The sequence below is a fragment of the Seriola dumerili genome, unplaced genomic scaffold (assembly GCF_002260705.1).
Source record: "Seriola dumerili isolate Sdu_G_001 unplaced genomic scaffold, Sdu_1.0 BDQW01000161.1, whole genome shotgun sequence".
Taxonomy (NCBI): domain Eukaryota; kingdom Metazoa; phylum Chordata; class Actinopteri; order Carangiformes; family Carangidae; genus Seriola; species Seriola dumerili.
The window spans coordinates 5,621,786-5,648,747 of NW_019174416.1; the positions used below are offsets into that span (position 1 = coordinate 5,621,786).

General features: G+C 40.7%; 1 protein-coding gene across 1 annotated transcript; it reads right to left on the reverse strand.

The window, feature by feature from the left end:
- Positions 1-394: 394 nt before the first annotated feature.
- Positions 395-16,824, reverse strand: gabra4 (gamma-aminobutyric acid type A receptor alpha4 subunit). The gene is made up of 9 exons (XM_022752090.1): positions 16,736-16,824; positions 16,519-16,637; positions 15,289-15,356; positions 14,784-15,004; positions 13,996-14,078; positions 9,560-9,703; positions 8,779-8,931; positions 3,967-4,223; positions 395-931 (listed from the first exon to the last, which is right to left on the reverse strand). Exons 1-9 carry the CDS (start codon positions 16,822-16,824, stop codon positions 395-397), a joined length of 1,671 nt encoding a protein of 556 aa, XP_022607811.1.
- Between the last annotated feature and the right edge of the window lie 10,138 nt (positions 16,825-26,962).

Here is a 26,962-nt window from a genome sequence, read left to right on the forward strand (position 1 = left end):
GAAAAAAATCCCATGCTTTATCTTGACTGCAGGCCAAAAGGGATCATGAGGCAGTCGAAGCCGATGAAAACCTTTACGGCCAGATGTAGCATGGTGTAATATAAAGGAGGACAGTAGCATATCCCAGTGTGCAGGTGCTCCTTCTTGCGTTGAGTCAGATATTTCTAATTTGGTTGATTTGTTCCCATGCTTGCTGTTCGAGGACCTTAAGAAGAAAAATAGAAATGTATTCTGAGTTTGTTCTCCTGAATGTGGAAGTGTTTGGCGAGCACATTTTGTTTATCTGTTTGGCAAGAACAACAGTTTCCTCTTATTGTTTGCAAACACTCGCAATCCTTATTTGCTCCCCATCTGGTAAAAGAAAAGATCTTCACTCTTGTTGCCAGAGCAAAGTCTATCCACCTTTAGCCACCATCGTGTCCTTTGATAAGTAAACCACCCAGTAGACCATGTTAAATGCCCCAAAGGACACTGGGAACAGGATCCGTGCGTATTTGTCAATTTTGCTGGTTCCACCCATACCAGCCGTGGTGGGCTGGGAGCACGGCGTCTGCTTTAGCTCCAGCTTGTTCCCCATCATCTGGATGCGCTCCAGCTTAGGCACCAGCAGATGCTGCAGAGACGAGGAGCTGGTGTTCTGCTTGCATGGCGTCCCCGCCATCACGTCTGGCGTGGAAGCAGCAGCCTGGGGCGAACTCTTCACCAGCTGGGCAGAGGAGGAGGCCACGCTGAGCAGGCTCTCAGACTTGGGGCTGGAGCGGGAGAGGGTGGAGGAGCTGCCGTTGGCTCCACTGGCTAAAGGTCGCAGCGGTCTCGCTCTTCCTACTCCTGAAATGCTGGTGGTGGACTGGGCTCTCTGCTGGCTGCTCGCCTCTTGGTGGGAAATATAATTCATACGCTTTCTCAGGTTACCGTTGGTATCAGGATTTTGCTGTGAGAAAGAAAAACACAATAATAACATATCTGGATATCTAGAGGATAAAGGGGTTGGGAGGTTGTATGATTTTTAGCTTTCACAAAACCAAAAACACAAAAGTGTAAGGAATGGATTAAACTGTATCTGCAGTTGTAAGTAATCATAATCATAACTGCAATCACGTGTCCAGCTAACTAGCTTACCACTTACAGTAGCAACCTAACCCAGCATTACTTCCAAAGCCAAGAGATAGCATGTGATTCACTAACTAAATAAAGCTCGGTTCATGATAGTACACGTAACATTTCCCCACTGCATGGAAGCTAGTTCAGAATGCTGATATATCAGAGTTTAGAGTGAGGTTAGCGGCTCTGTCCTGCTCTTCAGTAAATCTGATACCGTTATTATGAACTACATGACTGCGAGAATGGAAACCTTGGCAAAATTTTTTCATCTAGTTATTAGATTTTTAAACTCTGAAATATCCGTGTCATCCTCACAAATCCAGTTTTGCTTAGGTTGTGATTTTATAGTGATGCCTGTTTCACACTGTCATAATGAGCTATCGACCTGACAGAGCACATTTCATTACTAAATGTTTCAGTGGAGAATTAGGAATGGGGTTTAAGAGACTGTTCAGTTGTTCAAGTAAAAATTAAAGATCTTATAATATCTGCTCAAAATATATAACAAATCAGTTAAACTCTGATACATGTATTCATTTAATTAAAGGTCCCATATTTTACATTTTTTGAAGTGTAAGAAGATATATTTATGGTTTCAAGAACCAAAAACCATCCCAATATAGTTTCACATCTCTCTCAGGCTTCTCTCTGGAGCTCTAGTAACAACAGGTTGGTGAGACATATTACTGAGTGATAAAATATAAATATAGCAGATTTCAGGTAAGACACTCAGAGAAACCCACTCCTGGAGGGCTGGACAGGTGGGCGGCGCATGGGGTGTGGCTGAGGGTGGTGACTGCTTTGTTGTGACATCACAAAGTTACAGAAGTCCTGACGGCTGGTTTTAAGGCTCAGTGTCTGAATACAGGCTGTGTGCATTTCTCTGTGGACTGAGGTTTTAATACTTTCATAGTGTTAATATAGAAACTAAACCTGCTTTATAATCTAAAAAGACAATATGAGACATTTAATGAATTTATAAAATAAGAAAAGGTGTTTTGTTAAAAGCTTTTTACACTCAAGACAAAAGAATTTAGAGGATTTTTAATGTGAATAATGTCAGGAAAGGTGAAGCCCACTTGCATTTCTGTTCTGAACAGCGGGGCCAAGCAACATAAACCTTGACATATTGATCTGATTACAGTCCCCCTGACACAGATGGCCTTCATCTGGAAGCAGACGATAGAGTGTGTGCAATACAGATGTCACTTACCAAGGATTTCACTCATTTCACACAAGCTTAAGACAGAAAGTAGGTAGCACTGCATCGGGGCGGTAATGCAGTGTAGCGTCAAAGGAGCTTATCCTTTGAGAGTTGATGTTTTCAAGCAGCGAGAGTGTGATGCTGGTACTAAGGCATTTGCAGGAGTAATCCACCCCCCTGAAACTGAAAGGATCCAGTGTTATTGTGTCCCATGTGCATCAGAGGAAGTGTGTGTATATGTGTGTGTGGACAGCGGAGTGTGTTTTTGATTATGGGAGAGGTTAAAGACTGAGGAGATGGAACTATCAACAGACCCTGACCCTCGTGCAAAGCCCCTTTAGCAGCGCCAACAGGACCTGCTCTCGAGGAAAAGAGTATTAATTTTTTCCCCCCAGTGTCAGAGCCTCTCTGAAACCTATACAGATGTACCCGGGCTGTGTTGCCGTGGCAACCTACTAATCCACTGAAGTGCCGTTGTCACTATACTGCATTCAGGCCTGATTACGCCACACTGGGATTTGGACTGGAGGGAGCAACTTAAAGTAGTTAGTGTAAAACTGACATATGCATTGCTGGGTTGTGTCAGCTTCATCAGTTAACAGCAGACCTATATATTTAATTTGATCCCTTTAGAGGAACATAACGCAGAGAAAATGTGCATGTTCTCCCTTCATTTCCTGTCTGTAAAACAGTGTTTACACACCACCATAAATACGAGCAGTGATTTGTAACACATTCATCATATCCCATAGCTCTAAAATAGCTTCATGTCATAGTCATCAATTCTGATTAAATCCATAAATCAGCTACCACGGTGTCAATGTAATTTCAACTAGTGGAACAGAAATAGGAGATTATGTCAATTTATTCATCCTCCTCAGCAAATGCCATCAGTGAGAAACACCTCGTGATCAGCCACAAACATCTGTGAAGCTGTTTTCAGATTCTCTTTTTTTTTGTTGCACTTTCACATTATTTCTGTCGTCTCTAAACCAGAATCAGCAAATTAGCTGCTTTATTTATGTCTGAACAAAAGCTAAATTTGTCCAGGCTGATTGGGGGATAACAGGTGTGGGATGTTTTAGCAGGATCTTATTGTCTGCTTCACTTAACGTGTTTGACATGCTCTTGTTTTGACAAGTCAAGCTGAGGTTGACAGAGCAATTATCTGTGTAATCAGGTAAAAGAAACAGCTACAGACTCAGAAGTGATAGTCTCAGAACAATTTCAAAATAATATAACCTAATTTGTGGAAAATTCAGAAAACCTAAAACACTGTGAATGATCATAAAACAGTGATTGTGTGTGTTATCACCAATTCATTAGAACCTTCTTGACCTGAGAGCCAGATTTTCAGTTTTCATGGATACTAAAAAAAATTCATAAACCTTCCATAATGCCAAACAGCAGCACGTCCTAGTGGTGAATGGGAGTCTAAACTCATGTCCTGGATTCAGATTACTCCTGGTTTTGCCACATTTCAGATCCTTTCAGCTCTTATGAGCAGGAGCACAGCTGACAAACCTCAGGCAGGCCCACTTCTGGCCGTTCAAAGGTCTAGGCTAAAGGCCAGATACGGTAAGCACATAATAAGGGACACGCTGTGTAAGTGCTCCTCGAAGTAAAGTGCTATCAGGTTATTTGAGGGAAACAAAAATCACCTGCAGCACTTCCTCTGTGTCCTTGACCTTGACAGGCGTGGTTTGGGGCACCGGGGGACATTTGGCCGGCTTCTTTTTGGCCCGCTCGATCTGTGCTTGGGTGAAGTAGTTTACAGCAGCGAACTCAATTAGGGCAGAGAAGACGAAGGCAAAGCAGACAGCGATGAACCAGTCCATCGCAGTGGCGTATGAGACCTTGGGGAGGGAGTGGCGAGCGCTGATGCTGAGTGTCGTCATGGTCAGGACAGTGGTAATGCCTTCAATTGTAACAGCAAAAAGAGAACAATATCAACCATATGAACCTGTGCCTGAGTCAGAGCTGTTTCATATTTAGTCATATGCTGTTCTATCAAACTCTAATATATCTAATTTGTACTAAAATTATTTACATTTTTTGCAATAAAGGCAGCTAAAAATGAATTCACCTGTCTGTCAGTGGAAACTACAGTTCTTCCTACATATTAGACACCATGTCAGCGTAGATCAGAATAACATTTTCTACATGTCATTGCTAAATGAATGGTGTTGCTGATCATTCGCATAGTGTTCAATAACCCATGTACATTATGTTGTTCTCATCAGCATATTTCATTAACTGAATGCAGAGGGATAATGAACCAAACATATTTGGCTCTTTAAAATGGGAGATGCACAAGTATGTCACAGTATTTACACCTGCATTAACTGATTTTCTTTTTTTAGCCACTTGGGGGCAGCGCAACAAGCTGTAAACACAACACTGTCATTCAGGATTATCACCTTATAAAGTTGTATGACTTATGTCTTAGAAAACAGTTGCCTATTTACATATAGGCCAGCATGGAAGAAAATGAGCATTAGCATTAGCACTCTCCTTTAAGCTTCGTTTTGGTCTCCACCAACTCCTTTGTAAAATGTTCTCTGTGGCCAGAGATGATGTTGATGACAGCAGCTAGAGTGAACCAAAACAGTAAAAAGTTGCAGGCCATAAAAACCTAAAAGAATGAGCCATTGTTAATACAGAAACATTGGTTAGTGCATATAAGTACCTCAAACAACCCACATCAAACCTGAAAAAAAATCTACTTAATAAGACACCAGGAGGGTGAGCTCTAGGGCTAACTAGGCTAACCTTTCCTTCACTGCAGGAGTGCTAGGCTTCATGACATTACTGTACCTTCTTTTTTTCTTGCCTTTTTCACTGGGATACAAGCCAATGTACTTCAGGGAGCCAACACAAGCTGCTCCACCCATTGAGGTTCAGCTCACCCAATAGGATTATTTCTGCCTGCAGACAATCTCTTCTTCAGTCATGTTTGCATTACTAAAAGTCTGATGTGCATCAAAAGACATTACAACACTAAGAGCTTACACTTGCCTGAAGTATATCTCCTACTTCACAGCAGAAACACCGGGGACTACTGTGGAAACTATGCAAGAAAAGAGAGTTTGCACAGAGCTAAAGAATGTTCCTGTACATGTCATGTCACTGTATTACCAAGAGAGGGACCATAAAAATAAAACCAGCTACCAATCTGGCCAGCACACAAGGTCACGTGTGGCTCCTACAATAACAAAAGGTTACAGTGTGAGCCTGCAGCTCATCATTTATCCTTGGAATTATTAACCAATAGCAATAATGTGATTTGGAGAAAATCCCCTTTACGTTGGCAATCAGGAACAATCTATGCCGCAGAGTCCTTGCCCAACATAAATTTATCCTCTGTGTCCGGACGTGACCGCCATATAATTACCTGTCAATCAAAAGCAGCTGGATGACATTGATAGGTGAACTGCAGCTTGAGGCCGCAGACTGAGGATACTGACCTCTAATGCAAAGCTGTTCTCAACATAAGCAAAAACTGAGATGGTTGACGGATATGCAAAAGCTTTTGTGTCTTTTTCTCTCTGTCTCAATTGTGTAACTACTTTTATGTGCTAATAGTGCAGTTGAATACAGAGGTCATCCTCTTGCTGCTGCTTGCTGCTTGCCTCTTGTATTTTGTTGGATTTTATTTACAGTAAATACTTTCACTTTCAGTCAGCCAAAATTTCGACTGAAATGCTACCCCTCCCCAAATTAGATCTTTACACCAACTGTTTCATTTTCACCTCCACACAATAACAAGATTGCAGCCTGCAGGGGACATTTTGGTTCTTTAGCTAAACCCAAAAATAGAAACAAACACCAGTTGAAGTTTAAAGAATAGACACAAATCAGTCAAATCAAGTCTATTAAATAAATAATTCAAGAGAAGATGAATTTCATGTCTCTACCTTAAGTATGCAGCAGGAGCCAGAAGGCGATTAGCTAAGCTTAGCATAAAGACTTGAAGCAGCGTGAAACAGTTAGCATAGCTGAGCTCAATCCAAAGTTCAAACATACACCTACCACCCCCCTAAACAACAGTTTATCCATCCAACCAGCACTTCTGTACAAAGCATCTCTGGATGTAGAGAAACCAGAACCTGTGAGTAGTTTTCCAGAAGTAAGAAAACCAACTGACATTTGTAACATTGCTAATGATAAAAAGTCCAGCTTTTTTTAACACACAGTCACGAGAAAGGTATCAAACTTCTCAGCTAACTTTCATGGATTTGAATATTTTGTAAAGCGTTAAACTATTCCTATAAACTGCCATGAGCATCTGTACCATGCATCACCCAAGTTAGAATTAAACTTTGTGACCTCCTCAGCTATTAATGGCCAAAGCTACACACTCATTCCAGACACTGCAGTGAACAACAATCACTTTTCATGTCACAGGCACAGAAACCAATCGCTTGACACTTTGAATGCTTGTTGAAAATGTGCTTTTTGCTCCGACCGCTCCATCTGAAGCCAAGAAGCTCAGCTATAATCCTCCCTCCTGTTTGTCTTCTTGACAAACTGCTTCTTCCAGACTCAAAACAGGACACTGTGGCTGAGTCTCTGAGACAGGAAGTCAAAACAGAGTGTGGCTGCAGGGGAGAAGAGGAAGAAATCCAAACACCCACCATCCTCCTCCCTTTCCAACCCCAACCTCACCCAGCACAGCCACACACGCACACTCAAATGCAGCGGATAACAGCAGAAATCCGCTGCCTCAGAGGCTCTGCCGGGACAACAATGGCTGTGCTGCTGTGACGCCTCTGTCATGCTGGACAGTTTGGGCTGAGGAGGCGGGGGCAGTGCAGCTGGACTGTCAGATACACTGGCCACTGCGGGAGAGCAGCATTGATCCTCCAGTGCTTTATTACACTGCAAAGCACAGGGCAACACCTCCATCGACAAACTACCAGAGGGAGATGTCCCTTAATAATAAGACAAAAAAAGTCCAGCAATACAGGTCCAGTTTTACCAGTCCTGTCTGCCTTCTGTCCTGACTGTTGACAGACGCTAATCAGTTTATTTTAGGACAGAGACCCAAATGTTGTACCAGGGGAACCAGGGCAAGTGCAACTGGGTCACAGGCCAAAAACTGAAAGCAACTGATAAGGTAGAAATGATGGATAAAGCAGCAGCTGGTATGTCTGTGCTAATGTATGTTGACAGAAAAAATGCTGGACAATGTAATGATGTCACACTCACTGTAACGCTGTAAAACACTTTAACTGTGATAATAGCAACACAGCAACAACTATGGAGAGTAAAAAACAATTCAGTAACTCAAGTTAAGTTATTATTATATCATCTGCACAGTAATGTACTAACACTGCAGTGGTGTAAGATGGGAAAACATATTCACCTACTAGTGACGTACACCTTGCCCAACAACTTTGTTTTTGGTCACCCCCCCTCTAACCCTTACTTCTGGTCTGCCTTCTCCTACCTCAAGACTCCTGTCCCAAGTGAACATGTCTGGGACCAGTCTATCAACTGAACTCTCAGAGACCAAAGTGATGATAACCCATCATCAGACTCCTGATCACACAGCTAACAGTCCAAATGTCAAAGTAATTAAGCATTACTGTGATTAGTCACTATCCCCTACACTACTCATAATGGAAAAACATTACTGTAATGCAACTTAGTCATGGGCATCCCTACTGCTGTTCACTACATTTAGAAAACAAATAATAAAGTAGAAACCATAATCTTGTAATAGGTTTAAGATGTAGAAATGGGAATAAAATTTAAATATTGTTTGTTATTTTTGTTTCATTTGAGGCCTGAACCCTTTAAAACAAAGCCTTATTAAAGTAGCATAGAATAACTTAAACTTTTAATGAGATCCTCTGTGTAAATGAGAAGAGTAGACATAATTTATTTTTTGTATTGCTCTGTATTAGACGGTATTCTTAATGTAAGCTTAAAAATCTGTAGATACCTAAAATCAACATTAATCCCTGGAGCATCGTGCCTATAATGACGCATCTTTCCCCATGTTACCCTACATTTCTGTTAAAAGGTTTTATTACATTTCCAACCAATTGTAGAGCGATATTTATAACATCTTGAGGAGATTTTGTATAATCCACCATTTCAGTCCAAAGATTTTTTGTAGATCTAAATTTCTGGTCTTTGCTTGAGGCATTTTTGCTCAGGAGATGCATCAAAATGATTTTTCTTAATGCTGTCAGCTGTTCATTCTTGCATTTGAAACCAGTTTTAAACAGTGAATTTGCATTTCATATTGAAATCTTAAGATAACACACACAAAAAAAAACAGCAGCTCTTTATATATTTGCCGTAATCATCACACACAGCAGCATCACCATCACCTTGTTGTGCAGGATGGACACACGGAGCGTGTGAGCTCTGATTGCTCTGTTGGCATGCAGGCATCAAATAAATAAACAGAGAGGAGGGGAGAGGCTGTGCAGGGTGAGGGATGTGTGAGGTCTACATACCGAAGACTGTGCGTGCCGGGACTGATTCTTTATTTATCCAGAAGGACACTTGGGAGAGGATTACTGTCATTATGCAGGGGATATACGTCTGAATCATGAAGTAGCCCATTTTACGTTTCAAGTGGAAGTAGACCGTCATCACCACATATTCACCTGGAGGATGAAGAGAAATGAATTAGTTTGATTAACAGAGAATTGAAAGTTGCGGGCTGACAGATTTCAGTTAATACAGCTCTGGACAGATGTCACATTTGATTTTATTTTGATCATTTTTTAGTGCTCCTCTACATTTTAGAAATCCCCCATCCATTTTCACCCAATGGACAAACGCCTCCCGTCCCAACTCTCTCCTGCTAAAATCTTTTTTGGATCCTTCAGTATTTATGTGAATGCCCTCTGAAAAGCCTGCACTTACGATGTTTACACTGTTTGATGTCATGAGGCTTGTCATGGTCCAATAGACTGACTATTATGTGCAAGAGTCAGAGTTCCCGATCCTTCTAATATCTACAACCTGAGCACATTTGTACAATATCTTCTCTTCCATCCATGTGGTAAATATAGCGTAGACGTGGCAAATCTTCCAGGTTTCACATGATATAATACACACTGACAGCTGAACATTTTTCCTTACAATAGAAGTGACCAGATTTTACCTTTTGTAATAGAAAGAAATAAACAACCATGTTCGTCACATCATTTCTGCAGCCATTTTTAATTGCAAGCATTCAGTATAATTCAGCTCATAGATCAAAATGATGAAGGGACGAGCAGGTCTCACCTGTGATGGATTTAATCGTTTCACTGGAGACCGTCTGGCCTATGAGATCATACTGAACCAGGCTGGAGGACTCGGGGGGGACCTCCACTGAATGCTGAGGCCCTTTGGTCCAAGTATAGATCATCTCTGTTTTAGGGTAGGCATCTGTGGGCAGCCAGCAAAGCCACACCAGTGTGAGTCATTTACTGTAAGTTGTGCAATATAAAAACACACACAAGGTATCGGATGAATTCTGTATATGTTTTTGCATGAAAGTAAAAAAGAGGGATTTTACACTGTGAATTTTATCATAGATATAAACTGACATGTTGTTGCTTAGGTGTGGGAATGCATATACTTGTATTGTCAGTATGTTCATTCACATACGTTTGTCAGCTTTCGTGACACCAAACAAATTTGTAATAAAAATTATTTATAAAAATTCACATTGTCACTCAAGTCAGCATGTGTATTTAAATGTTAACATGCTAATATTTAAAGCAGATATAGTCAGTATTTTAACACTGGGTCACATGACTTGCATCTAAAAGTTGTCACCCATAATGACAAACCAACAGAGAATTATCACCTTCCTTTCCCCAACATTGATTGTTTTATTGTCTTTTAGCTCATTGTTTTGGTTTAACCGTCCACAACTTCACTATTCTAATTCAGTCTCACCGCTCTCACCAGCATCAGCTCCAGATGCAGGTAATAGACAGTGGGTTTATCAGAGCTTTTTGACTGAAAATAGCTGAACATTAAAGAAGGTATTTGCAATTTTTGTTCTTGCTATATAGCCAATGTTAGCATTAACATCTGTTTACTTACCAGTCTAGAGGAAATGTTGTGAGTTCAGCATCAAACTTCATTCTTTTACTCACCAAGAGCTGTCTCCAGAGGTGGAAAGCAACGGCAATGTTAACCCTATTACATCTTTCTCATCAAGTTAGCATGCTAACCAGCTAGCCGTAGCCCGTCTCATCACTTTCCCATAGCGACTCACTGTAGCCTTCAATCTGCCCTGAGGACGTAGCACTTCTTGTCTTGTAAACACAACAATGACTGAAGCTCTTGTCAAGTGACAGTCACCGCCACTCATTCTCAGCAAGAAACCACATTCAGCCTTTAAAGTTGTAGTCTGCAAAACCAAAACAAGGACCTGAAAGATACTAAAACGCTCCATAGAGCTGAGGTGAACTGCAGAGTTCGGTGATAATTCTCTGTCACTATCACTGACACTTTTCACATTATACATAGTAATTTTTCCAATTGTTAATATATAAATATTGATGATTGCAGCTTTAGTTTAATTAAGTCAAATTATGTACTAAATTGCTGACACAGTGATATTTAATATCTTTTAATTTCAAGGGTTTTAAGCCAAAATTATTACTGTTCATTGTTTCTCCGTGTTCACTGTGTTCTCATCAAGGGAAAAAGCCTCTGAAGCAGCATCACAAGATAATAAAACTCTCCACTGACTAATTAATTTTTAAGGCTATCAGCTCTTAAAGGCAGTTTGACCCATCACCTCTATTGAAATGCAGGGAAACTCTCCAGTAATTAAATTACTATCCTGCTTGAAAAATAAGATTGAAGTGCAGGTTTTCCAAACTTTCTTGTAGTTTATTGAGGGGGGGTGGGGGGGGGTCTTCATCATGTGACACTGAATTGGCTTATATCTTATATTTCCTTATAAATATTATACAACAATTTCCAGTCCACTCTTTCAGATCCACTCCTTTTTTAGATCCAATGAAACCAAAGCAACATGATGGAGTCAAAGTTCAATGAGATCCCAGCTGTCAGATTTCACTCACTAATGCCTCATGTTGACTTCTAACTTTAAGTCATAAGAAATCCTTTTATTTCCCACTGTTGCTTCCTCAGAGGACTTTGCTGCATGTATACTGGTGAGGTTGACCAGTCTGTGGCCGCACGACAAAATGCCAGTTGTCTTAGCCCACCACTCCCTATGGGACTCCACATCGGCTGGATACCAACTGTGCTGCCAAAATGAAATGACTCTGGTGTGTCATGGAGTGGAACGCAATGCCTGTGCAGTCCAGAGTCCAGATGGAGAAACATAATAGGAGACGCAGAGAGGGAGAGAGAGAAAGAGTGATGGAGAAAAAAATGAAGGCAGGGCAGACATAGAGAAAATTAGCACACACACACACAAACACACACACACACACACACACACACATGCACACACACCAACACACACACACACACACACACACACACATCAGCAATGGAAAATAGCCGCATAGGTCTGTGCTATCCTGAGGCAGAGGAAGGGATTCTGACCTTTCCTTTGCTTCAGGCCACATCAGATCCATGGTCGCTTCCTCCTGACTGGAGGCTACAGCAGCAGCAGCAGCAGCAGCAGCAGAGCAGGATGGTGAAAGGAGGAGGATGAGGTGGGGGAGAAGGATGACAATAACAGAGAAATGTGAATTTGTCCTCCGCAATGTCACCACGCTGGGTAATTGACGGCAGATTGGGCAGGGTGTAAAGGCAAACTCGTCATCTTTTCCTTTCCTTTCTCTTGCAGATGTAATCTTCAAATCGCTGCTCTCCTCCGATAAGATGGAGCTGCTCTATTTGAGAAACTCTTTTATTTGAGATAAGTCATTTCTGCTGACCAGTAGGCCGACTCTAAACACTGATGCTGAGTTAGGGCTTCATTGTTCACAATGAAGAATGAAATACTTCATTATTTAGTATTAGCATTCAGTCACTTTGTGTCTGACAAAGTGCTCAGCTCCTCAGCAGTCCTTTTCAGCACACACTCCATTTCAGCAGCGAGCAGAGGGCACTCATGTGACTGAGCTTTTCCAGCCAAACCAGGACAAACTTTTGATTTGTGACAGACGTTCTTACCTTCCTAAAGCACTTCTCTCTATGAATATGAACTTCACAAATTAATCATGAAACCTTGGCATAACAGCTAAAAAAGCACAATTTGGAATTTGCATTTTGGGAAATAACTTAAATACTGGAAACAGGTTAACGCAATTTGACACTTGTCGTTTTTAGACTTCGGGTTTTGTAGGGATTAAACAAACAAGTTAAAGCGTCTCGAACAGCTTTAGAGGTGATGATAGACAGGTTTTGTTAATTTTGGACAGAGCCTGGTTGGTTGTTTCCCAGTAAGCTTTTAAGTCGAAAATTTATTTTCGTTTATATGCAGATGACACCAAACTTTATGTACCGATAAAACCCGCTGACACCATCAGTCTACAATAAACTGCCTCAAAACACACTTATGAAAAGGGAGTTTTAAATTCATAATCTACAGTAAATGTTTAACTTCTTGCATTTCTTGTGTTGATTTTGATTAATATTTATTGTGCCTGTTTTTTGTTTGTTTTTATCCTATGTCCATTTCAATATTTTTATTTCTTTCAATAGATTTATTTCTTATGATCTTTCAGTGTTTCATTGCCCTGTGAAGCACTTTGTCCCTATTGTTTTGAAATGTTTTATAGAAATAAAGTTATTATTATCAATATTATATATACATAGAAATAGTAACAATATTATCATCTAACTTCCAGAAAGAAAGCAACTAAGCATATATTTCCCAAAAAAAGGTGAACTATTCCTGCTATCCCACTATTCTGCATTTACAACAAGATGGACGACTGCTGATGACAACTTTTGAAAACAAGTCAATATGAATCCTGGGAAGCTAACACAAAGTCAAAACTCTGCTGAAACGTGCTTACTAATTGTGTATTTCTTGCAAATTATGCTGCCTCCTGTTTTGTAATGTAAAGTAACCTAGCAGGTCTCCTGTGAAACAACACCAGGGGCACAGTATGTAAGATTCAGTGTGGAGGCCAGAGGAGGCTGCCAGTCTCTCCAGCACTGGGTTTATTTGTTTACAGCTATTTAGAAATGACTCAAATACAAAGCTTCACTGTGATAATGATTCATAAATAAATTAAATAGTGTGTGTAGCACCTTTGAAAAGCTTTTTACAACAAGATTATGATTAACATATAATTATACACTCCTAAACAACATGTATGATTACTAAACCCATGTGATTCTGTGGAGGGGAGCGAGTTTAGGCTTCACTTCCTTGTTCAGAGCCACTGCAGCAGTATTAGAGGGTAACACAGACCTATCAGCCTCCAGCTGTCTGAAAGTGCAACAGCTGGTTTATCTTGTCTTGTCAGAGCAAATCAGCAAACATCTGGCTGTTTGTTACCTGCTCACCACCCTCTCACCTGCCATTTAAAGAGCCGGTGCAAAACAGAAGGACACTGATTGAATCTTTGTCAATTACATCCAGCCCTGATTTGCATACATTAAAAGGACAGTGTAACCACATCTGTCACCTTCTCTGCTTTTACAGGTTTATTTAGTTATCTATCACCATCTTTCGCAACCACCCACGCACACACACACGCACACAAACACACACACAGAGCACTTACAGCTTCCAAATTTGAGGGGGCATGCATGTCCATCCATGGGGAAGTCCACAAGCTTCATGGGACACTCAGCGCTGATAGTCAACCTGTTGCAGCACAGAGAAGAGTGAATCAATAAAGGACCAAAGAAACACACACACACACACACACACACACACACACACACACACACACACACACACACACACACACACATTCATCAGAAGTTTGTGCAATACAATTGCACCAAAGTTTTGGTAAATAATAAATGTTACCATCCACTTAGAACTGTTCAGCAGAGAAATGTGGGTGTCACTTCATACTATTTCTGATGAAGAAAAGCTAACTTGTGACAGCTGATGACATTCCTAGTGTGCTAAATGTTCTTCTGTAAATTGGCATCTGATATAAAACATATCAGTGATGTGTGACTGGAGGTTGAAAAGGTTGGTGATTTACTTTTACCAGAGTGTTTTCACCAAAAAGGCAAAGGTAGAGTTCATTGACAGCTTTAATTGAATTTAATACTTAGTTTGGATGCCTCTGCTCTTCCCCCACACAGCTCTGCACTGTTTACACTGTGAACCTGGCTCTGATTTCACAGGAAATCTGCTCAACTGCTTGAAATGAAACATCTGTCTCCTGTCTTCTCCCATTCTTTTCAATGTAAAACACAAGTCCATTCTCCCATCAGAAATTAACGTGTTAAAGTAGAACGAAATAGACACATTATGTCTGACCAAAACTATTTGATCATGATTATCATCAGGTGTTTTTATGACTGTATATGGAGATGGAATATACTGTAGCACCTCATGGTGTAGAGGATGGTGCCGTTCTTCATGATGCGGAAGAGCTTGTTGGGGGCCGTCATGTTGTGAGCCACTGACTTCTTGCCGTTCCTGAAGAAGGTGTCTGGTGTCCACACCTTAGTCACCATTAGGTTGTTCAGCCTTAAAATCTCTATAGGGCCCTCGTACATCAACCTCCGGTCCACCCAGGTCTGGCGAAAGAACACGTCCATTGTGTACTCCTAAGACAGGAGAGTTGACGAAAACAAGAGAAAAGGTTGGTAGGGTAAGTGGAGTGATACTGCTTCATAATTATTGGCATTCATCTTGAAGAAAGTGTAATAAGAAAAATAACTTTTTGTCCAACACAAATACAAAGTAACAAGGGTTTACTTTCCCAGCTACAGCACAGAAGTGCCCAGGTTTAAAGTTTGGCTTTTGTCTGTGTATTCTGTAATGATCCCAGGATGTAAGTATTAACAGTATTAGTACAACAAATAACTACATTAAGAGTGTGAGTACATACCATTTCAACATCTGAAACAGGCCCAAAACTTGTCACATAGATATCTGTCTTGACTTCAGTCACAGGACCTATAGAGTCAATGAAAACAACAGCAAAGGTCCCATTTAATGACTGTTTCCTGTTTTAAATCCTTCCATGTCACAGTCCGGCCTCAGACAGACACCAGTCTTACTCACACTTGAGTATAAACTCTCTTTATAAGCCCACAAGCCATCAGGGTCAAACCTAAAACACATGCAATAGCTTATCTCATCCACGGCTGTGGTGCCTCTGCATAATGGAAGTAAAAAAAAATTTTTAGCTTGATGTAAAAACATAATAACATAATCCTGTTTGATTTTTTTTTTTCCTCATTGAATGAATGTCGAGGCAGACTGTAAAGACGTTGTTTATGAGTGCAGGGATAAGCAAAGCTACAGTATGTCTGCACATTTCTGTTGACAGGCTGCTTTGCAAAGTAAAAGCAGTACCGAGGCATCATCATAGTCATCATCATCATCATCATCGTCGTCGTCATCATCATCTCTCTGTGAGAATATAACCCTGCTTCTTAACGTGTCGTGGCTGCAAACATGATGTACCCAAACCAAATCCGCACTTTTAGCCCTTGAACTGTGCATTAAGCGTTTGTCCCGCAACATACACACGGTTATATAACTACATTCGCTTAGAGGCCCCTCTTCAAACTATACCAGGCTTACAGGATGTAGTCTGAAGCACGATCCAACATCGCATGTGCTGTGAAACACTTGAAAATGCAGCAACATGTTACACACTGTACAATGAAAGTCACCCACACAGAAAGAGGAAACGAACTTGTACAGTAGCCTACTTCTATTGCATGACCTGGAGGGAGGAGCCATCCTCTCAGGTTTCTTTAATTCTTAAATAAAACTGACAAGAGTTGACTTACATAGAGTACTATTTGGTAGTGGGTGGTGCGGTTACAAGTAACTAATTTCACTTTATGGTGTTTTAACATCATACAGCATTAAAAGTTAAACAGAAAATAAAGTTTATTCTTAATTTTTTAGTGTTTAGAGCTACCTTACTGCACTTCATGCTCTGTTTCACCTTCCTTTGGCACAAAAAAGTAAAATAAAATCTTAAGTTTCCTGTTACCTCTTTTAATTTGAAAATTCTGTGAGTTTCCGATTATATTTGTCGTATAGAAAATGTTTGATAGCAATAAAAGATACAGTAAAATTGCTTTTTTTTTGTCCTACATACCTCCGAATCCAGGTCGCAGCCTGTTATCATAGCCGTCCAGAAGTCGGTCTAAAATGCGAGTAAAATTCTCCGGATAGATCCTTTCATCCTTCCTTGTCTGCCCAGAGATTTTCTTTACACTGGAAAGAAAAAAAAATTAATCCATAACTTCAGCTCATGAACTGATCCTGGAGCTGGAGGTTTCAGCACCACGGACAGAGACACTGTGGGGACTCACCAAGTCGCCAAACAGAAAAAGTAGAAGAGGGTCCGAATAAAAGCGGGGCACATCGCTGTCACCATCTCCTTCTTCTTGGCAGAAACCATCTTTGCATGCCATACTTCAAGCCTCTTCACATCTCACCACGCCAGATGCCTGTGTCCCGGGGAAGAGGAGGAGAGAGACGCCGGCGACACAGAGGGCAGAGCGGCGCAGAGAGGAGGGAAGTTGAGAGCCTCTCTCCTGCTCCCGCAGTCTGTCCGCCAGACGCGCAACACACACACACACACTAACACACACATACGCACACATAAATGCAAACGCCTTCACTCCCAGCCCCGGTCACCTCTCGTCCGGATCCGAGCTGCTGCTACTGGGTGCTGGTGGTGGGTGCTGGTGGTATCCAGAGAAAGGCACAATCCTCCCTCTCTCTTCTTCACTCTAACTCTCTCTGTTTGCTTCTGTCTCTTTCTCTCCCTCCCTCTCCTGCTCTCTTCCCCTCTCTCCTCTCTGTTTGCTTTCTCCTTCCCTCTCTCTCTCTCTCTCTCTCTCACTCTCTCTCACACACACACACACACACACACACACACACACACACACACACACCTGCTTTGGTCAGGACACAGATTAGACGTGCACTGCTTTGAAATGACTTCAACAGAGTCACATCTCTGACTTCACCCTCTGTCAAAGCTGGAGAAGGAGGATGCAGACTGTGTGGACCCGTTCCTCTCCTCAACACCCTGACAGCATGACCTCCCCCTGCCTTTCAACATCTCGTTCACTCTTTTGCTTTTAGACTCACGCCTTTTTCATGCAAAGCATCGAGGAAATTTAGAAGCACTCCCAGCGTGCCCTTTGACCCCAGCATCAATTAGTGTCTTTGTGACAATGTTATACACAGCACAGCCTACATGTTGAACTAGTTTCAGGAATGCATTGGTGAGCGCCTGTATTAAGATTCAAATGGGTCAGTCTTGTCGCAATACGCAATCACACACACACACACACACATACACACACACATACAAAAACGCACAGGTACTGTAGAGGAACTGGGACAAGCCACATGCTGCTTCACAGATTTCTCTGCACCTGGGACAAGCACAAGACCTTCACTGTGTGTCTGTGTGTGTGTGTGTGTGTGTGTGTGTGTGTGTGTGTGTGTGTGTGTGTGCGCGTGTGTGTGTGTGTGTGTGTGTGTGTGTGTGTGTGTGCGTCTGTGTGCGTCTGTGTGTGTGTGCAAAGTGAAAGCATGTGTGTGTGGCTTCTGAAGGTGAAGTGCGGGTAAATCTCGCAGGATAAACAAGATGTCTGGGTTCCACCACACTGGCTTTCCTGATTAGTTTTGAAGTGCACAGACACACACACACACACACACACACTGGGCTGAAATAGAGGCCACTTAGTGTGAAGGAAAGGGGAGGGAACATTATGTGGATACATTACATGCAATCTGAAGTCATGTAGTCTTATAACGCAGCTCCCAATCCCCTGCACGGCCGCCCACCCCAGTCCTCCCACAATACACTAGAGCAAGGCGGCTCTGAGGGGGATGAGTAATATGCGTGCTCTTTGTGGGGGCAGGCTTTCGTCCAAGTGATATTTTTTTCTCATTTCTTTTCTTTTTCATACATTTGATTACAATTTGCTCTTTTAATGGAAGCACTTAAAGGCATACTGTACAAAAAGGTTGTAATATTATTAATTCAACGGCAGTAAAATGCCTTGAAATGTCAGAAGTACAGTTTTAGGAAAAGTCACGTTGGCCTTATAATGCCATGTTGACCTTTCGCTGTAAGTCTGTCCTGTGTTTAAATTACACTACATGATGTATTACGTGGTTAACGTTTGTGGCCTAAAGAACACATGTTAGAGATCTGTAATTGAATTTCTTTTATTGAACTCTTTCGTGGCTTTCGTGTGTGTGTGTTTGCTTGTCTTACAGTTTGTCCTGAAACAGAATCTTCTTGCTTTGTAAGCTATATGCCCTGCAGCAGAAATAACTGCTATGATAACCTAGTTTTTTATCAGTATGAGCTCATGAGTGTGTGTGTGTGTGTGTGTGTGTGTGTGTGAGGAGGAAGTTAGAAGAGGTGAAGCATGCCTCTGTGATGGCTGGTGTGTGTGTGGTAAAGGGTGGAGGGGCATGGCAGCAGTGGGTCATTACATTACCTCCCGTAGGATCCGTGCAGGGCCTGACGAGAGCCTTCAGAGAGTCCCAGCCCGATGACACACACACCTACAGCTGCTGCAGCAGAGCTTGTTAGCAAGAGCTCAGCACACATGAAAGACTGCTGTCTTTACTGTGGAGCAGTTACAGCCAGATCTCATTAACTTTGCAGATAGTGATTTTCAGACTGGCAGTCAAATAAGCCTCATTATCAGGCTTTTGTTCAACAGTAAACAGAGGTGGAGAGTAACTCAGCCAAGTCAAATTTAGATTTTTTATTTTCCATAATATATTCTCATTTAAGGTATCTTAAAAGCATCACTTTTTATTGCACACGTATCTTAAAACTATAATAACTAATTACATTTAGATTTTGCATGCAGTACATATAATGACATAAAGTATGATCCAGTTCTCAGGTAGTGCAGCGTTACCTGCACCAGATACTGAATTTTAGAATTAAAAAGGTTATGTTACGTTTTGTTAGGTTAAATGTGCATTAACAGATTTTTTGTCCCACTTGGCGAGACACAACACTGACATATTATCACCTTGTAAAGTCAATGTGGCAAACCTGTTAACAAGCAGTTATTTTGGAGTTGTGTTTCTGGAAACCTGAAGAACGTGAAGGTGCCAGCAAACTCCATCAGAAGTGCTTGTAGGGTGGTTGAATAGCTTCCACACACACACAAACCTTTCTGATGTCAGATTGGGGGTTTTTTTTGTCCAAAATTGACAATACATCATTCACACCCACTTCCATGATGGTCCAGCTGTGTGGAGGTGAGAAAGTTAAACTGTCTTTTTTATTCTCTATACAACGATTTCTGATCGTCACTGCTGTTATCTCCAAATTTAACACAATATCTCATCTCCTGCCTCTAATGGCCGACTTTTCATCATGCCTTCGAGTGGCACGAATTTGGAACAGGCATAAACACTTATTTTGTATGAACCAGCTCTTTTCAGCCCAACTCAGCCCTATGTCCAATATTCACTCAACTTTTTGCTCTGTTTTAGACTCCACCAACTCCTGAGGGGAATATTTGGTTCTTTAATGTTCTGCTATGTTCATCAGCTCATCGCTAACTTCATCTTTGTGTCATTTGATGCTGTGGAGGTAACACACACTTAGTTTATCCCGGCCTGTTTTCCTGAAAACAACCGCATGCTGCTGCTGCTGCAAAAAAAATAAATAAATAAATAAAAGTAAAGTTGAGGGTTGTAAAGTATGTAAGTATGTCTTGTTGGAGCAGGTCAGTCAAAGTGTAATGTATCACAATAAAAGCATCTGGCTACCGATTAGCAGATATTTCTTTCCTTCATGTGTTGGATCTTTGCAAAGCTACAGCGCTCAAATCTCCAGCCCACACTGTTTGTGCAGAAATGCAACATGTGCCTACATGAAATACCAGAGTTAGTTTTCCTTTCTGATAAAGCCTGAATGACATAAATCAGGGAATAACTGTCAAAATACTCTCGCTTTTGACAGCATTTCTAAAAAAATTCTTTGCCTGTGTTACTTATTTATTTCCCTGCACCGAGCAAAGCTGCACTTTCTAGGTTGTGTTACACAGCAAATAGAGTCATACTGGCCAGGTAGGGAGAAAGCAGCTCTTTTGCGCTGGGGGTTACGATTGATGAGGCTCATTGTGGCAGTGCAGGGAGCTAATGAGTCAGAACCATGAAAGCTGTCGGGAAATCACACCGTCCAAAAAAAAAGAAAAAAGAAAAAAAGCCCAACGTGACATCATCTACACTAAACAAATGCAGAGGGAGAGACACACAGACTGCCTGAAAATGAGACACCAGCGAGAAGAGCTTATGTCACTGATTTGCTTCAACGGTAATTAATTTTACGAACATGCATTTCAGCTTAACCATGCACAAATTACAGTTGGAAAATTAGAAAATGGAAAAATAAGAAGCTTTTGAAATAGAACAGCTGCACTAGGCAGAAACACCTGGTGGCAAAAGATGCAAACAAAAGCACAAAAACAGTAAAATGTTGATCTTCTTAAACATGAATGCAGAAAGAAATCATGTACTTTTCAACGTAAACCTTTATAGCTCAAATAGCAAACAGTTCTGAACATGTCAGGGACCAGACTAATGGACCTCCCTTTTCAGTACCACTTAACTTCTAGCAAAACTTCTAATAATTACAGTTTTAGAGGTGCAAAACATGCAGTACATCTTTTGTAAGTGTAGGTATCACTTTGTCCACATACATGGAGAAATACGTGTGTTTGAGTTAGTAGTATTCATATAGTTCAGAGCGAGTGAGAAATATGCAGTTCTATTGTGATATATGTGTGTGTGAATGTGCTCTGCTGCATATACTCTTTAAATTGCCCCTCACTCTTGTTGTCATGGTTCATCCCTTCATACTGATTACAACTCATCAAGTCCTGCCATCATGGCGCTGAACGGCAGCTTAATGAACTAGCTAGCTACAGCTGAGAAAAGCTGCCAGCAACAGATGTCATTCGAGTCGGCAAATCAATGATCGCTGGCAAGAAATGAGAAGTCTGCTTTAGTCTACCTTTGTCTGATGTCAAAGAGCCATTGTTTCATAGATCAGAATTTCAATTGTAAATCTGCAATTGTTATCATTGTAAACTGTTTAAGTGCCGTGCAAGATTGACAGACATAGCAACAGTAACTAAAGAGTGAGTAACTAACTTACACTGTACATTCAGACAGTAAAATAATAATAATACTGTGTTGGAAAATGGTGTCATTTTTGAAAATTTGACTCTAACCAATGCAGTTACATTCAAACTGTAAGATCATGTCTGTCTCTGAGAAATATTTATCAAACCAAACATCCAAACTGTTAGTTTATCCATTCTGCTCATGTTAAACTTTGAATCTCATTCATCATGGGTGTATTTATTCAGCGAGGCTGCTCTTATGCTACACTCAGCACTTGCAATATCCAGCTTGATAAGTTTGCTCAGGCAAAACATGAGCAGGAAGACCATCCTTCATCTGGAAGACAGGGATGCGGCTGTATGGCTGACCGGGACCTCTGACCTCCCTGTAGAGAAGGAGGTGGAGCCAAAAGGAGTATCTTCCCTCAGGATTCAAGAGACATAGAAAAACACCCTCACTCGCACACGAGTCAGTAAAAATAGCATCAAATTCCACACATCTGTGTTCAGAAGAAAGAAATATTGACATAAATCCTTTCCTTCGGGGTTCCAGTTACCACCTTGCAGCCCACATCACTGCTGGCTTGTTCCTACCTTTATTAAGACTTTGTGGAAACGCATAGGAAGACGTGACTACAACAAAGGACAGCCTTGACACTGAGGCTATAACCAGAGTATGACTGACAAATGAATAGTCTTTCCCTGGAACTCATTCCAAAACTGTCCACTGTCTGAAAGGCTCTCCATCTGTGACCCTGAGGCACTGAATAGTCCTCCGAGAACACGGTATCTTCAGAGAAGCATTCAGAAAACAGTGGTTTAATATCTTATTTCTTATGAGGCGCTTTTCCTTCATTACTATTGCCGTCCACGGTCATGGAGAATGAAGTCTTTCCATCCAAATGCAAAGGAAGCATCGTTCTGAACCATTATCCTCTTGTGAATGTGAGTGATTGGGAGTCATTTATGCTCTGCAGTGCCCTAGTGCCCTCTCATCTACTTCAGTAAGCCTGCCCACCCATTACATGCAAGTATTCGACAACACTTGAGTGCACTGTGATTTACAGATGGCAAATTTCCCTCTCTCTAGACAATTCTACCTCTGTCACACTCACATGAAGTTTCAGTCTGGGCTGTTGAGCAAGTAGAAGCCAGAGGTGGACACTGACTCCAGCTCCATTTTGAAGTGCAATGCATCAATCACCTCAAAACTGCTTCATGAAAGGTAGAACTTTTTTCCCTTATATCTTCAGTCAAATCAGCGAAGTGACCATAATAGAATAAGTGGTGTCCACTGATGTCCTGGCTTCTAAGTATAGGCACTTGCCCTAATTTTAAAGGGATAGTTTGGTTTTTGGGAGGAATTGTGCATTTTTTTCCCCACTTATCTGGACTGAGACTAACTCATGGATGCCTCTTTTATGCTGCTGTGTGAAGGTAAAGTATGCTGAATAGTAAGATCAGCACAATTACTGGATGAGTGTTATGCACCCTCTCCAGTGCAAGTTTAATGCTCTGCTCTCACTATAGTCCATTAACTGCTTTCCTTAATGGGAAAAACTACTGCTACAGTGGATTTCATTATGTAAACATGATGTCTGATACAATTAAATTTCTTTGTTGATGTGTTAATTGCTGATACTAATTAAGTTAAAGGTTCTGTAAATGAGATTTTAAACAGTAATATAGAACAAACAACTATTTTCTATACAAAGATATGATGTAGTCATGGCGTCCTGAGCAGACAACAAAGTCACACCCCCTCTGTGTATGTTGTAAGTTTCATTGTTCTTTGTTTTGGTGGCTGGTCAGGTAGCGCGTGAAAGTTAGTGTATATACAGTGCAAAGGTAGAGTCAGGAAGCAGTTAGCTTAGTTTAATATAAAGAGGAAACAGCTAGCTTGGCACTCTCCAACATATGTTTACCAACAACGTTAAGAGTGTGTCGACTAAGAATATAGGGTAAGTTTTAGAGGAAGTCCAAGTTTCATAAAAACTACTGAAATACGCTTTGATGCAAATTTGCCCAGGGCAGCGCAAGCACGCATCGGAGCAAGATGAAAAATGTTTTAACTTGAGACAGAAATTTGCACTTATTCCACGGCTTCATGAGTCTGCTTCATAGACATACAAGAAGGAGAGAGACTGAAGGGAAAGAACTGGAGGTTAACGTGAGTCCTGAGTTACTAGCTTACAGCTAACATATGTAGCCTACAGTGGGTACATTTTGACAAGATCTTTCCAGAGTTGGTGTGTTGGTCTGTGCTGTGACTATTTCATGACAAGTAATGCTGGCTAGTGTGTGTTGTCAGAAACAGTTACTGAGCTCAACTTTTGCTTTTGGTCAGTGAACAAACAAATGGTGTAAAAACCTGGCAACCTAACTAACATCATTTAACTGTTTGTGTACATACTAACCAAGATACATTAGCATATTTTTTTTAACACTGGACAGAGCCAGGTTTACCTCTGCCTCCAGTCTTTATGCTATGCTAATCGTATGAAGGTATTTTTGGTGCAAAATAACTGAGCTCCTGTGTCAGTGGAATCAGTAGTTGTATTAAATAGTCACACATCAGTAAATTTGAGGTCACAGAGAAAAAAATGCTGTAGGAGTTGTGCACTTTTTTTTTCTCTCCCACAAACAGTAACACCTTCTCAAATTCTCCATTGCAGGTTCACAAATCATGTTTTACAAATCACAAATTAAGAAACTCATGCACTCACATTTTTGCTACAGTTGCTGCAGTGAATGTGGCGCAAAACACATTCACACACCCATATCAGATAATGTGAAGTCACGGACAAAATTTGCACATCTGCAAATCAGAATGTGAATTAATTAAATGGGCGTGGCTTGAGGTGCCACACGTAAAAAAAAAAAAACACTTTTTCTCCACATTCACAGAGATATTTGGTGCAAAAGTCAGAGCATGAAGAACTTGCCATTTAAGACTCATAGCGTAAGATTCACGCAGTTGTAGTTATTGATTTGTGTTTGTGTAATAAAAAATAGTATTTGAGAGAAAGTATTTTACAGATGTGCAACTCTCATTGCATGAATTCAATTATTAATTGATTTATAATTAATTTCCTCTGGGAGCCATCTGACAAATATCCTATGATTCAAACTAGAAAATAATTTCAGAATCAGAACTGAGCAGTTAAAGTTTGAGCAAATATAACACATCATTAACAGCAACAGTCAGGTTGCACAAGAATAACGCTGCCTTCATTTCCTCATTTGAGCATGTGTCAGTATCTCAGTCCTCTTTCCTTTTCAGCTTTCTCAGTATTCAAATGTTTTGCCCAGTTTTGTTTTTGACCAAAGAACCTCAGTCTCTCAGATTATTTATTAATCACAAAACCATATAACTGAAGAACCTTAACGTTAACAGACTTACTGCTCAAAATCTGTGGAGTAAAGTGGAGTTAATGCACCGTAAAAATTAATGTTCTAAAGAATAATATGACTTATCGGATAATTTCTGACAATAACTTTATAAAATATTGATTTATTGATTTATTTATTTATTTAAACATACACGTGAACATACAGTGTAGTCCAGTTTGCAGAAGAGCACAGCTGTTGTAGGCGGTAGGCTTTTTTTTTTTTTTTTTCTTTTCTTAAACACAGGCGGAAATGAGGCGTTCACACATTTATAGATCATTTCTGGTGATGATTTTGAATCTGTCTGTAGGGGACATGGCCGGTGGGAGATGCAGGAAGAGGCGTGAATGTTGGTGGGAGAATGTTTGCCCTGAAGCAAATGCTGTGTGAGCGCATGTGCCTGTGCACATGTGCATCTGCAAGTGCGGTTTTTTATGAGTAAATGAATGCATATAGGAAACAGCCTTTGCATCAAGTTTTGAAAGACAAATTATAAAAGTAAAGAAACAAAAGATGGCAGCCAGATGTGAGGAGGAAAATACATGAAAAACAGCTACCTATTTACCACTGAGGATAAAAGTGAAACAAGTCCACCTGATTATCATTTTTTGACAGGTTTATAAAACAAAAATAAGTTTATCCGTCAATGTTCCTTTACTCTGTTGTTGATGTTTGCTGAAAGCTTAATATCTAATTATTGGTTGGAAAATTCTTTTATGACAGTTTATTCTCTGTGCAGCCAAAAATGAACAAATCCCAGTTCTCTGGATGGGGCCCACGGTGTTCCCTGGGGGAAGACATGATCGAAACACAGTCCCAGTTTGCTCTTGCTCCGCTTCTTCAGTCCTCTCCACAGCAGCACGGGCCCCCCACCAGCAGCAGCAGATGTAGCCACAACACTTTACGGAGCCATTTTGCTGAGCCATGACAATTGCAACAGAAACAGGGTGACACCAGATAACCTTGGTATCATTGACATACAACACACACACATACACACACAAGGACAAACATAGCGTGTCACTATGGCAACTGTGTCATCATTTTAATCTCCACAGGCAACATGGGATGGAGCTTGGATGCCAGTTTTGGGGTCTGTTTCATTAGCTTGATGTTATTGGAACATCCAAAAGTAAAAAAAATACAAGCAAATATAGCAAGTGAATGATACCAGAAAGAAGTTTATGTGCTAATTATGTACTAATGCTATCAATTGCACTGTTAAATCTTACTCTTGTATGTGTATATATAGTAATATGATTACGTAACTTGCTGAGTCCTTGCAGAAAGTCCTGTTAAAAGACCATTTATACGTTACCAGATCCTGTGATTAGAAACACAAAGCAGACTGTTCCAGTGCCCTCCAGGCATTTTAGCAGCAGTAGCCTGGAGCAGACATATTATCCAGCCTTTAGAGGCTTTAGCAGGGGGAAAAAAGGAGTACTCCCAACCCAGATGATTAGGCTAATGAATACAGTTGCTGTGAAAAGTTCCTTCCTCTAATGCACAAGTTTCAACTCCAAGCCAGCACCTGGTTTCGATGATGTTTTCCTTCTTACATGAATGAGAAAAATTTCACATTGTTATTGTTAAAAACAAAATGTCTGTGGCAGAAATCAACATGATTCAACACCTTCATAATATAAAAAGTGTTTGAATTGTGAGTTTAAAGGCAACAGATTTCTCTGATGATTTGAATTGGCTCTTGTACCTTATTTTGAAGGAGATAGGATATTTGTAATAACGCAAATGACCAAAAACACCCAGTTTACTCCATTTGTCCAGACGTGAATAGTATTATTTTTAATGATGTAATATCATTGTTTATTTAATATTAATGTTTGTGTTTGCCTTTAAAGCAGCACTAATTAACAAGCAATCAAATGACTGATGTGTAATGGGTAAGGAGTCACTTTTAGTGACATCCACCCCAATTACTGTCATTTGTACTATCTTTGTTTATCTTCAGTTTCCAGCAGCAGCAGCAGCAAAACAGCTCTGCTAAACCCACCAGACACTACCTGC